Here is a 12,271-nt window from a genome sequence, read left to right as displayed (position 1 = left end):
TTAAAGAATGAGGCAGCAGCGCTGCCAGGTGCTCTGAAGGAGGCAAAGGCTATGGAGCAGAGGGACGTACTCCTGAGGGAAGCACAGGAAGAGGCGGTATGAGAACGCCAGGTGCGAGGTACAGAGGTGAAGGTAAGGGACCTATTGAAGACTGAGCTAGCACTGCTGTGACACACTATAGAGAAAAGGCAAAGGATGTAGCAAAGGAGACACTCAGGGGAGTGGAGAGAAATGTGCCATCAGCCTGGAAATGGAGGCGCTGGGGAAGGATGCAGAGGTGATGCCAGAGGCACCGACTCCTCCTGTATTGAAAGCAATCCCAGGGGTTGTAAAGAAAATAAAGACACCACAACCGAGGGTTCCTCCAGAAGAGGTGTAGTCCCCTCCCCAGGTCATGTAGCTCTCTATGCTCTGCCCCTATGCTCAGGCTGAGCTGGTGGATTTGGGCTCCTGGTTTAGACAGAAGCCCTCAGAGTCAATATCAGCTTGGCTCCTGCGTCTGTGGGACTTAGGGGTGGATGGAATTGTTCTGTCGGGATCAGAGATGGGAAAGCTGGCTTCCCTGACAGTGCAGCCTGCCTTGAGGCAGCGATTACAAAATGCACATCAGACCCCAGGAAATCACTCCCTCCTCGATTAGCTTATGGCTGCCCTTCGTGCTATGTGAGCCAATCAGGGTGATCTACCATCCTCCCCTGCTAGATGGCAGATGTATGCTGAGCTCCAACAGGTGTTACAGGAGCGAGGCATAAAAAATGCCATCTATAGTCCAGAGAATCATGGCCTAGATGAGGAGCCTTTCACTGCAGGGATGATAAATGTTGTTCTTCAAATGGTTCCCACATACCTCTTTGGGCCTCTAGTGGCCATTCTTGCCCCTCATTTAGGGCAGCCCATAGTGAGGTTATCCATACAGTAGCAGACTTAGGAGAGGCTGATACAATGATAGCACAGAAAGAAATAAGGTCTGCTACTCAGAGGAAATATTTAAAGGGCCCCATGAAGGTTACAAGGACGCAGATATGGGTTGATTTAATACAGGCAGGAGCTAACAGAAGGAAATTAGATGGGAAGTCAAATAAATCAACTGAAACCATAGCAGCAGTTCCAGCCATTAAGAACAAAGAGGCAGAGGCCAGATACAGAGCCAGAAGTCCAGCCTATGTGTTTCCAAGACTTCCTGCTGTAGAGTGAGCCAACTTCACTTGAACCCACACAGGAATATGACTGGGGAACATAGTTTGACTGAGAAGGTCGAGGCACCTGCCCTGAGGGACCAGTGGGGACCAGAGGCCACACATTGAAATAGCTGTCCATTGGTTCCCAGTGAACATACAATGTATCTTGGCTCTGGTGGACACAGGGGCTGAGTGTTCACTGATTTATGGTAACCCTGAGTGGTCTCCCAGGACCCCGCTATTATAGATGGATATGAGGATAAGGCTATCAGAGTGAAACAAGCCCAAATCCCTTTGGGAATAGGGTTTCTACCCCCAAAGGAGTATACTGTGTATATCTCTCCCATCTCTGAACATATTTGGGGGATAGATATCCCACAGGGTCTATGGTTGCAGATCACTGCAGGTGTGTTCAAACAGAGAATACGTGTGGTGAAGGCAGTTCTGAGGGGACATGCTAAACACCCGCCCATAGCTTTGCCTGTGCCTTGGCAGATGACTAATACCAAACAATACAAACTGCCTGGAGGACATCAAGAAATTGGAGAACTAGAAAAGGTAGGTATTGTTAAGCCCACCCACAGTCCTTTCAATTCCCCAGTGTGGCCAGTAAAAAAGCCAGATGGCTCCTGGCGTATGAGTGGATTACAGAGAACTGAATAAAGTCACACCCCCTATGCATGCTGCTGTCCCCTCTATTGCAGCCTTCATGGATACCCTCAGCCATGAACTAGGAACATATCATTATATGGTAGGTCTTGCTAATACCTGCTTTTCCACTGACATTGAGCAGGAAAGTCAGGAACAGGAAAGTCCTTCACGTGGGAAGGACAGCACTGGACATTCACTGTCCTCCCACAGGGATACCTCCTCAGCCCCACCATCTGTCATGGACTTGTAGCCCAGGACTTGGCTACATGGGAGAAACCGCCAATGGTGCAGCTGGACCACTATATTGATGATGTCATGCTCACGTCCGAGTCTCTTTCAGATCTAGAAGGTGCAGCATCTCGACTGCTGCAACACCTACAGGAGAAAGGATGGGCTGTGAACAGCACCAAGGTTCAGGGACCTGGTTTGTCAGCAAATTCTTGGGGGTCGTCTGGTCAGGTAACACTAAAGTTATACCAGAAGCAGTTATAAAGTCAAGGCCTTTCCTACCCCTACAACTACAGGAGTTTTTGTAGTTGTAGCATTGCTACAGGAGGTTTGGGGCTTTCTAGGCTACTGGAGAGTGTTTTTCCCTCACTTGGCACACATACTGAAGCCCTTATACCAGTTGGTATGAAAGGGCATCAGGTGGGACTGGGATGAGACATGTGCATCTGCCTTTACTACAGCAAAACGGGCAGGAAAGGCCGTGCAGGCCTTGAGTGTGAGAGACCCATCAAGGCCCTGTGAGCTGGATGTTCATGTGACTTAAGACAGTTATGGCTGGGACTCTGGCAGGGGCTTGAACAAACTCACCAACCTATCAGATTCTGGTCGCAACTCTGGAAAGGGGCAGAGGTACGATACACTTTGATAGAAAAACAATTGGCTGTTGTGTATCATGACTTGCTGGCTACAGAACCCATCACTGGAATGGCCCCGATAAAGGTAATATAACCACCTATCCCATCTCGGGGTGGGAAAGAGACTGGACCCAAAAGCCAAGGAGTGGTGTGGCACAAACGCCTACACTGGCAAACTGGGGTGCATATCTATAGCAGCAGAGTGCCCTCTCTAGTAGCCCCTTGAGTGAAGACCTCCAATGCTTATTGGGGCCAGTGACATATATTAGTGAAAAGCAGGAAGAATTTACTTTAGAACCATTAGTAGCAGAGAATCCTTATCGGGAGGGAAGAGCCCCTATACCCAAAGATGCATGGTACACAGATGGCTCCAGCCATGGGCAGCCCCCAAAATGGAGGGCCATAGCTTTCCATCCTAAGACTGAGACAATATGGATGGAAAATGGTGAGGGGAAGAGCAGCCAGTGGGCAGAGTTGCAGGCTTTGTGGCTTTTGATCAGTCAGGAGCCCTCTCCCAATAGTTGTCTGCACTGAAAGATGGGCCATCTACTGGGGCTTGGTACTGACATGGTACCATGCCAACTGGCTGGTTGGTCACCAACCCCTTTGGGGGCAAGAACTGTGGCAAAACTTATGGACCTGTGGTCAGACTAAAATAGTTACAGTATATCATGTGACAGGTCATTTGCCTCTGGCATCTGCAGGAAATGATGAAGCAGATAAATTGGCCTAGTTACACTGGATGGAAGGAAAGCCTGCCTCTGATGTAGCCCAATGGTTACATCAGCGTTTGTTGCATGCTGGGAAAAAGACAATGTGGGCTGCAGCTTGTCAGTGGGGCCTTCCTTGGACCTTTGAAGAAGTTAGTAGAGCCCAGCAGGAGTGTGTTGTGTGCTCTAAAATGGACTTACACTGAGTTCCACAGCAACATGGGACAATAGCTAAGGGGCCTATACCCCTATCAGGTAGCAGACAGACTATATTGGGCCTCTGCCCATGTCAGAAAGATACCAATATGCCATGACTTGAGTGGACACGGCTACTGGACTTCTGGTTGCTTTTCCTACACATTGTGCAGACCCACAGATGACCAAAAGAGCCCTAGAGGATCTCTTTCCTGCCTATGGCCGACCACAGGTAACTGAGAGTGACTAAGGCACCAAATTAGTAGGTGTGCACTACAAGAATGGGTGCAGCAGTTGGGAATCAAATGGAAGTTTCATGTGCCAAACAATCCTACTGCGGCAGGCTTGACAGAGAGGCACAATGGTTTGTTAGAGTCAGTCAGACACCAGCAGTCTGTAGCGATGGTCAGTCTGCTTATGGACAGTGCTACGGCATTTGAACAAGAAACCCTGAAAGGGAGCCCTGAGCCCTGAGCCCTGTGGACGTACTAATGCACATTGCTGCCTTCCCTATACTACTGCAAGTATAAACCAAGGAAGAATTGTTGAAGCTGAGGTTTGGCCACCAGAATAATGTGTTGTTGCCAGCACCAATGGCACTGAACCCTGGAGATGCCATTGAGTGGACATGGCCTTGGACATTTCGATACATGGACCAATGATGGCTGGCTCTCCTGGCACCTTGGGGACAAGGCCTGGAAGCTGGCCTCCTGTGTATTCCTGGAGTAACAGCAGAGTGGCCCCCAAGGATCACAGTAGTATATCTTGAATGGTCAGAAGGTAGGAGCATCCTACAGGGGAGTTTTGTTTTATCATTATGGCCAGTGCATGCAGCTCCAGTAGCACTATACATAGACCCCTCAGTAACCCCCATGGGGAGAGGGGTAAAGATATGGTATACTAGACCTGGATGGGACACCCTTCCTGCTTCAGTCCTATCAGAGGACCTCTCTCTTTCATGCACCCTACCTGATAGACAAGATTTGCCTATGTTGGTGTCATTAAAATACGTGTCTTATCGCCCTTGAGGTCTTTGTTGACGGCACACATCCTAGCAAAAAAACTGCTACTTGCTGGGGTGCATGGAGTTCCCTATCAGTACCACTACTACGTGCAAGTCATGAACTCACCTGAGTAGAACTAGTTTTGAATATAGCTGAAATAACCTCCTCAGTCTTGAGGATTATTATAATTTTTATTACCTATATCAAAATCTTCTTGTATATAATGTTTGTCATTATCTCTATGTTGTTGTATCCTCTGTTGCTGTTCTGGAATCTGTTTACAATGCTCCAGTTTTCTCACACAGGGAACATTGCAGAAGACTGAGAGCATGTAGATTGTGAGGCAAAAATCCTGGAGATGTGGAGTGTGGATAAAGTGAGGGTTCTTATGGCCAGGATCCTCACCTGAACCTAAACTACTTGATAATGTAACTGACCTGCTGCGAGGCATTGCCATGGGCAATGAGCTATTATTGACTAAATCACTAGATAAAGAGCTCTGCCCAGTGCTCTAGGCGGAGGCAGAGATGAAGGAGGACTACAGACCTGCAGACTGTTGGATGCAGACCTAATTCTAGTGCTCAACCTATTGCTGGGAGAATAGCCAGGTATAAACCCTTTAACCCCAAGAACAATTGTCATTCCTCAGTCTCACTGAATCCATAGTGAACTTGCCCAGGGCTGAAACCCACTGGCAAGACACCAGTAGATAATTTAAGAATATTTTGTTGAACTGACAAATTGAAGTGTAAAATGACAAAGTGGAACTGAATCAAATGACCCACTCCTGGCATCTACTTCTGGCCAACATTAAGTAACAGGGACCAAATTCACCCTCCTGGCTAAAACAACTCATAAGCTGGACAAATGAGAAGAAACAACAGTTTTCAAGACACTGGGACACCTGAGAAATAACAGGAAACAAAGGAGGTAAGCCTCACCATTGCCCCAGATTTCTTGGAGAAAGTTTCCAGGCCAAAGGAGAAGCAAGAGAAGCCTGGGCAGAACCAGGCAAGGTGTCCCTGAGTTGAGGCGATAAAACTGCAAGTCCAGAGAGGTCAGTACGGCTAGAGTTTGCACAACAGAACACCAGAGAGGAAAAAGCTGCACAGAGAGAACTCCCAACAGCTGCAAAGACTCCTCCCCACATCTTCAGCTTACATGGGTGTGCAAAGTACCAGATGCTGGGTAAAGAACCACCTGTAGGGTTTAAGGTAATAATCCCAAGAGCTCACACTGGGCAGAGAACAGTGCCTATTCTCATCAGTCAGAGTGAAAAACTTCATAATTTATGGGACATTAGGTAGAGAACCCTTAAGAGTTTTGTGCTGAAGAGCAGGAAAAAATTAGCCCTAGATCAAATGCTGCTTGGTTCCATGTGACAAACCTTAAAAGCAACACTTGAAAGGATCAAACTGTTGCCAGATAACTATCCCAAAAAAAGCTCGAGAATATTTATAGGAATATAAAAGTATCCTGCATCCAACAGAGTAAAATTCACATCAGGAATCCAATAAAAAATTCCCAGTCATGCAAAAAAAACTACTATTTTACTATTTTTAAAAATAATTTTCTCAGGGTTTTACTATCTCAAGTTTTCCTTTAAAAAAATGTCATTTTCATTATTTCCACCCTAATCTCAGAAATCTTCATCTACATAATTGAACTGCCATTCCCTATATTATTAACACTTTTAAGACAAACAGAATAGGGGTTAAAAAACAAGCTTCACAGGCAGGAAAAGCAGGTGTGGGGAAAATGGAAGTTCCTCTGGCCGGGATCCTCACCCGACCCTAAACTACTTGGTGATGTAACTGGCCTGCTGCTAGGCTCCTGCTTCCACACCCATGGGCAATAAGCTATTACTGACTGAGTCACTACATAGAGAGCTCTGCCCAGGGCTCTAGGCAGAGGCAGAGATGAAGGAGGACTACAGACCTGCAGACTGCTGGATGCAGACATAATTCTAGTGCTCAACCTATTGCTGGGAGAACAAGCTGGGTAATAAACCCTTTCACCCCAAGAACATTCCATTGTCATTCCTCAGTCTCACTGAATCCACAGTGAACTTGCTGGGGCTGAAACCCTCAGGCAAGACTCCAGGGATTTAGTTCTTTCTTCTTACATCTGTGTTTCTGGGCAGGCCACTGAACCTCTCTGAGTCTTAGTTCACCTACCTGTAAAACAGTATATTTGCTCTTAGGACTGCAGTCAGAAATATACCAAGTAGTAAACACTCAATAAATAGTAGGCATCGTATCATAATTATGACACTATCATAAGAAAAGTTCAGAAAAGTTACCACACATTCAAACATTTCCTGAGCACTTATCATATACTAAGTGATATGTAGGCACTAGGACTACAAAGAAAAAAGGACACTAATAGGACCCAAAATGTATCTTATGTTGAATCCTCATTTAAAAGTTCAAGTACAAACTTCATATTCTTTTTCTTAATTTCTAAGTAGGGCAATTATTTTAAGGTCCTCCTATAAAAATTAAAGGATGATTTTCTTCCCTTTGAAAGGAAAAAATAAGTTGTCAGGTTCAACCAATTAGGGCATGTCTGAGAAATCCTTGGAATCAGAAAAACGTGGTAAAACCTTAATTTAAAAGCAACCTGCAATTAACATCACCTTTCAAAATTAGTCTTAAATTAGTAGACTAAATTATACTCAGATATAAAATACTAAAATGGACCAATCTGTTATTAGGAAAATCTTTTCAGAAAGGTTGGGCTAACAGATGTAGGGAATTAAAATCAAGTTCAAGTTTGTATTTCATTTGCTAATTATTCCACTTAAAATGACAGATGGTTTAAATATTAACCCTATTAATAAAACATTTGCATATCATTATGAATCTGATTTCCTTACCTCAAAACTCCACAAATTCATTTTATTAATTTTACTATATGGCTGCCCATTTCATTCAAGGTCTTCTAAACCTTTGCTACTCAAAGTGTGGTCCTGGAACCAACAGCATGAGCAATACCCAGAAGCTTGTTGGAACGACAAAATTCTCTCTCTGAATTAGAAAAAAAAAATCTGGTGATTTCTATGCACATTGAAGTTTGAGTAGCAGAGTTCTAAACCTTTGATTTTTTTTACATTACAAAAACATTATTTGCTTCCAAATTGTGGTTGATTTATTTCCATATAGTACTTTTTCATAAGAATAATTCAATTCGGACAAGTAAACCAAATCTATATCTGTTTATCAACCTAGCTATTCATATTTGTGTCTCAGATTTGACCTAACCTCTCAACTAGGACTTTAAGTCTTGGAAGTCTTGTACTATTCCTTTTTTCTCTTAAGTCAACATTTTTGCTTTAGCATATGGCTACTGTACTAAAAGTCTCTGTAACTAAACTATATAGAACAGCACCAGGAGATCAGCTTCTCCCCATCATTTCAAAAAAAAAAAGAAAAAACTCGAAATAGGTTCAACCAAGGTTGAACTTGAAAGTTCCCTAGAGAAAAAAATGAACAGAATGACTCTATCCTTGACAATAATATATTTTTATGCTTTTCCTAGCACATATTTTTTACTGCAGGTACCACATATTTTTGAAATAAGAAATTCACATGGGACTTAGTACAGTTCTTTAGATGGCTCATCTTTTATTATTACTATTGCACAATAGTCACAGTGCACATAAAATAGAACTAATCCTGTTTTCCCTTTCGTTTTTCCAAAAAAGAAAATGACAGACCTAGGCTGAAACTGATCACAGCAGGTAAGATGCTTCAGCACAGATTCAAAGGAAGGTACAAATGTTCAGTTTTCAAAAGCTCTGCTAAAGCCAACCTTATCTCTTGTCACTGTAGCCATGGATTTATGCCAAATATTTGGAAACTCTTGAAAAGTGCTGTTCCTTATAAGCAATTATGAAGAGCTTTGCAAACAGAAGGGGAAAAACTGTAACTGAACTCCTTAGAATGGTCAAATGCCCATGGCCTCTTGGTTGCAGGATAAGAGTTACCCAGCCACATCTGAGCCAATGCACCCAACACAGATACCTTAGGGGAAAGGGCTGAAGGGTGTTAAGAGAAGCTATCAAGGAACTGTTGGACAGTCTCAAAAATTAAACATCTCCTCAAATATCCCCAGTTTTTTTAATAAGAATCTATTATAGACCAGTCATTCTTCAATTCAACTCTTTATTCACCCCATTTTGCGTGTGCAGCCTATATAATTTCTCAGGATACAGGGTTCCACAAGAGTATAACTAGATATTTAATGCCTATTTTTGGTCCTAGATAAACTGATTTCCTCGCTCTAGTATTCTAGAATTTGGTGAACAATTCCTTATGCCCCATCTCTACTCCTTATGCCCCATTCACCTCCAAGTCCCTCAGAAGAACTGTCTGTACACTGTGGCTCCATTTCCTTACCTCTAAAAATCATTCTTCAGCCCACCCCTATCTGGCTTCCACCCACTTTACTCCACTGAAACTTCTCTTGGTAAAGACTATAAGGACCTTCATGTTGCTAAATCTAAAGGAAACCAAGTAGTCATCATTTTTCTTCACTTTGCAGCATCATTCAACAAAGTTAACTGTTCTCTCCCTCTTGAAATAACTCTCTGTAGCTTTGATAGACCTGCTTTCTCCTGGGTACCTCCAACTCTCTTGTAATCTTGTTCCTTGTAATCTTTTAGGGCTCTGTTCTCTCTACCCAACTTGAAAATTGGGTCTTGGTCAAGACCAGCTACCCTGGTTCTTGTCCTGGAGTCTCATATAATCTCACAATTATAAATATCACCATGCAGATGACCTACCTTCATGCAGATAACACATTTACGTCTCTAGTCCAGAGTCTAGATCAGTACACCCAACTACTTATTCAACATCTCCACTTGGACTTCAAAAACATTTAAAATCAGCATGTCCAAACTGAAGTCTTGGATCTTCCCCTCTGTTCCTTCTCCAATGTTTCCCATTTCCCATCTATCCAGTTGCTCCTAATAAAAACCCAGAAGTCCTTTACTCTTACCACTCATATCCAGTAAATCTCCAAGCCCTGTCATTTGGCCTCCAAAATACAACTTTAAAATACCCAGCTTCCTCATCTCTAATGCCATCCTTCCCACCACCCTCTGCCCTCCAGTCTAAGTCATTACCATCTGTTGCACCACAATGCAGTAGCATTCTAGTGATCTTCGTGAGTCACTCATATTCCCCTCCAATTCTGTCTCCACATTTCAGCCAGAATAATCTTTCAAAGGTGAAAATACTCCTACTTAAAACCCTTCAGTGGCTTCCTATTGGTTTTAGGATAATGTTCACAAGGTACCTGTCACTCCTATTGTTCTCTAAGCACCAATGTTACACTTTTTCTCTGTACATTACACATGCTTAAGTTTTTCCAGGTGCAGGGACTTTGCACATGTTGCACCCTCAACCTGGAATATTTGTTCTCTTTCTCTTATTCTTCTTCTACCCACTGGTGCCCAAGCCACACACACACACACACACACACACACACACACACACACACAAACATGCATAATCCAATGCCCTAGGGCTCATACCCAATAGTCAATCAAACCAAAGGTAAGTGAATGACTAACAACTCATTGTGTTACAACTTACCACTGGGATAAGAATAATAACAGCAAACCCTTATATAACTGTATATGAGGCACTGTTCTAGGTGGTTTATATATATTAATTTATCCAATGTTCACAACAATTCTATAAGTAACTACTACTATCATCTCTATTTTAAGATATGATAAATAAGGCACAGAGAGGATAAGTAGTCTAACCAAGGCACTGAAATTCAGTGGCGAAGCTAGGATTCAAATTTAGTCCTTCTGTGCAAGTGCTGACTGCCTGCAGCATGTCAGCCTGGTTATGGCCTATTCGACCGTCCCTTCCACACAAGGGGTGTGAAACGCGTTTCCATAGTTATACAGTTATTTGGATAAATAATATGTCTTCTTCTACTAGACTAAAAACATAAATGAGAGTATCTTGTTCACTGCTCTATCTCCATCACCCCGAAAAAAATCTAACACATAATTGATGCTCAGTAAATATCTGTTGAATATATGAATATTTACTATTCCCTCGCATAATTCTTTTGGGAATGTCCTGGGTTCCAGTTATGTGTATTTCTTATCCTGTGTTAACTGTCGGCCTTCCATTCCTGTCGGCCCCTCGGCGTCCGGGCGCCCCCCTCCTCCTGTCCGCGTGGCTTTCGGGGAAGGACCCGCGTGGCTGCGGGCGCCCTTCCCTCCCTCCTTCCTTCCCTGAGGGGGCTGCCCTCGGGCCTTACCTTCCACGTGGGGGAAGAATCTGGCCCCGTTTCCAGGCCGGGCCCGGGCGGCTCTCCTGTGCCCAAGGGCATGAAGCGGCCATACCGCTGCAGATGCCACTCCGTGGCGCCTCCTCGCAAGGGCCCGAGGCCCGCCTGCTCTTTTCCCACCTCCGCCATGTCTGGCCTTCAGGCGCGCGCAGCCGGCGGCACAGCCACTCGGGCAAGTAACCAATCAGAAGGTGAGATGACCTAAGGCCCACCCTCCCCTTGAGTGGCAGCCAATGGACAGGCCCAAAGACTCCTGCGGGGCTCCTCGCGTGTGGACGTTGCTCTGGATGTTGGGCACCTTCTCCTTTCGGTGGGCTAAGTGCATATGGTCACTTCCACCTGGACGTGGGGCTTGCCACTTGTAAGTGACAGCTGATGTGGCCTCTGCAACATTTGGGCCCTCACCTTCCCTCAGGCAGCCCATGTCAGCGTCCAGCAGCTCTTTCTGAGACAGTTACGAAAACTGGCTGATCCCCTGTAACTTTCACACGCTGGGGGCTAGGCCGGCGCCCTGAGGCTGCCTGGACAGGTGTGTTTCCCTTCCTTTCTGATGACAACGTCCCTGGCCCCCTCAAACCCACCACAACACAGACCCAGTTCCACCCACCAGGAAGGAGGTTATTTCCTCCTCATCCTGCAGCCCCCTAGACATACTCCCTCCAGACAGTCAAGTTCTCTCCAAAAGAGAAGAGCAAGTGGGTGGGATGCTACCTGCAATAAAAGACATGCCTCAGTCAAACAGCAGGTGCAACTAAATGGCAGGTCTGGGTGATTTATAGTCAACAAAGCACTTCTATATCTGCTATTTTATTTGTCCTCCCAGCAACCTTGCAGTTCATTAAAGAAGCAAAATAAAATATTACCCCCATTGAATAGATGGAGGGAAGTAAGGATCTGAGAGTAGAAGGGGTTTGTTTAAATTTACACAGCCAGAGTAGAACTGTGGACTCACAATCCCTCCGTGTGTCCACCCCACTTGCAAAGAAATTAGGTATTTATCCAGTCTGTGTCAAAGCAGAAGCAACCTATATGGAGGATGGAGGCTATGTTAACCAAACACATACAATGATTACAATTTTTAAAACTATGCATGTCAACGGGTATTAAACACAGACAACGGCTGGGGAGGTGGTATTTTACTCACACTGCAAAGCACCGATAAAATATCTGAAGCATGTAGCTGTATTAGTCACGATCAGGGTTACAGAAATGGGGAAGGCCCTGCATCCAGCCTTTTAGGACCTCAAGCTCTAAGAAGGAAGACAAAGAAAGGTACCCATGATATCTGATCATTAATGCCACGTGGAAAGTACAAATCATAAGCTCTAAAGATTCAGAAGAAGTACAAATCT

At 44.5% G+C, this 12,271-nt stretch overlaps 1 protein-coding gene across 3 annotated transcripts in view; it reads right to left on the bottom strand.

Annotated features, from left to right (window-relative positions):
- The window catches only part of REC114 (REC114 meiotic recombination protein), an 84,690-nt gene extending 73,606 nt beyond the window's left edge, over nt 1–11,084 (bottom strand). For all 3 annotated transcript variants that reach the window (XM_036907773.2, XM_057488962.1, XM_036907774.2), the window contains exon 1: nt 10,890–11,084. In XM_036907773.2, coding sequence (XP_036763668.2) covers nt 10,890–11,048 — 159 coding nt within the window. In that variant the 5' untranslated portion in view covers nt 11,049–11,084. The remainder of the gene's footprint in view (nt 1–10,889) is intronic.
- Between the last annotated feature and the right edge of the window lie 1,187 nt (nt 11,085–12,271).

The sequence above is a fragment of the Manis pentadactyla genome, chromosome 11 (genome assembly GCF_030020395.1).
Source record: "Manis pentadactyla isolate mManPen7 chromosome 11, mManPen7.hap1, whole genome shotgun sequence".
Taxonomy (NCBI): domain Eukaryota; kingdom Metazoa; phylum Chordata; class Mammalia; order Pholidota; family Manidae; genus Manis; species Manis pentadactyla.
This window is presented reverse-complemented; position numbering and strand designations above follow the sequence as displayed.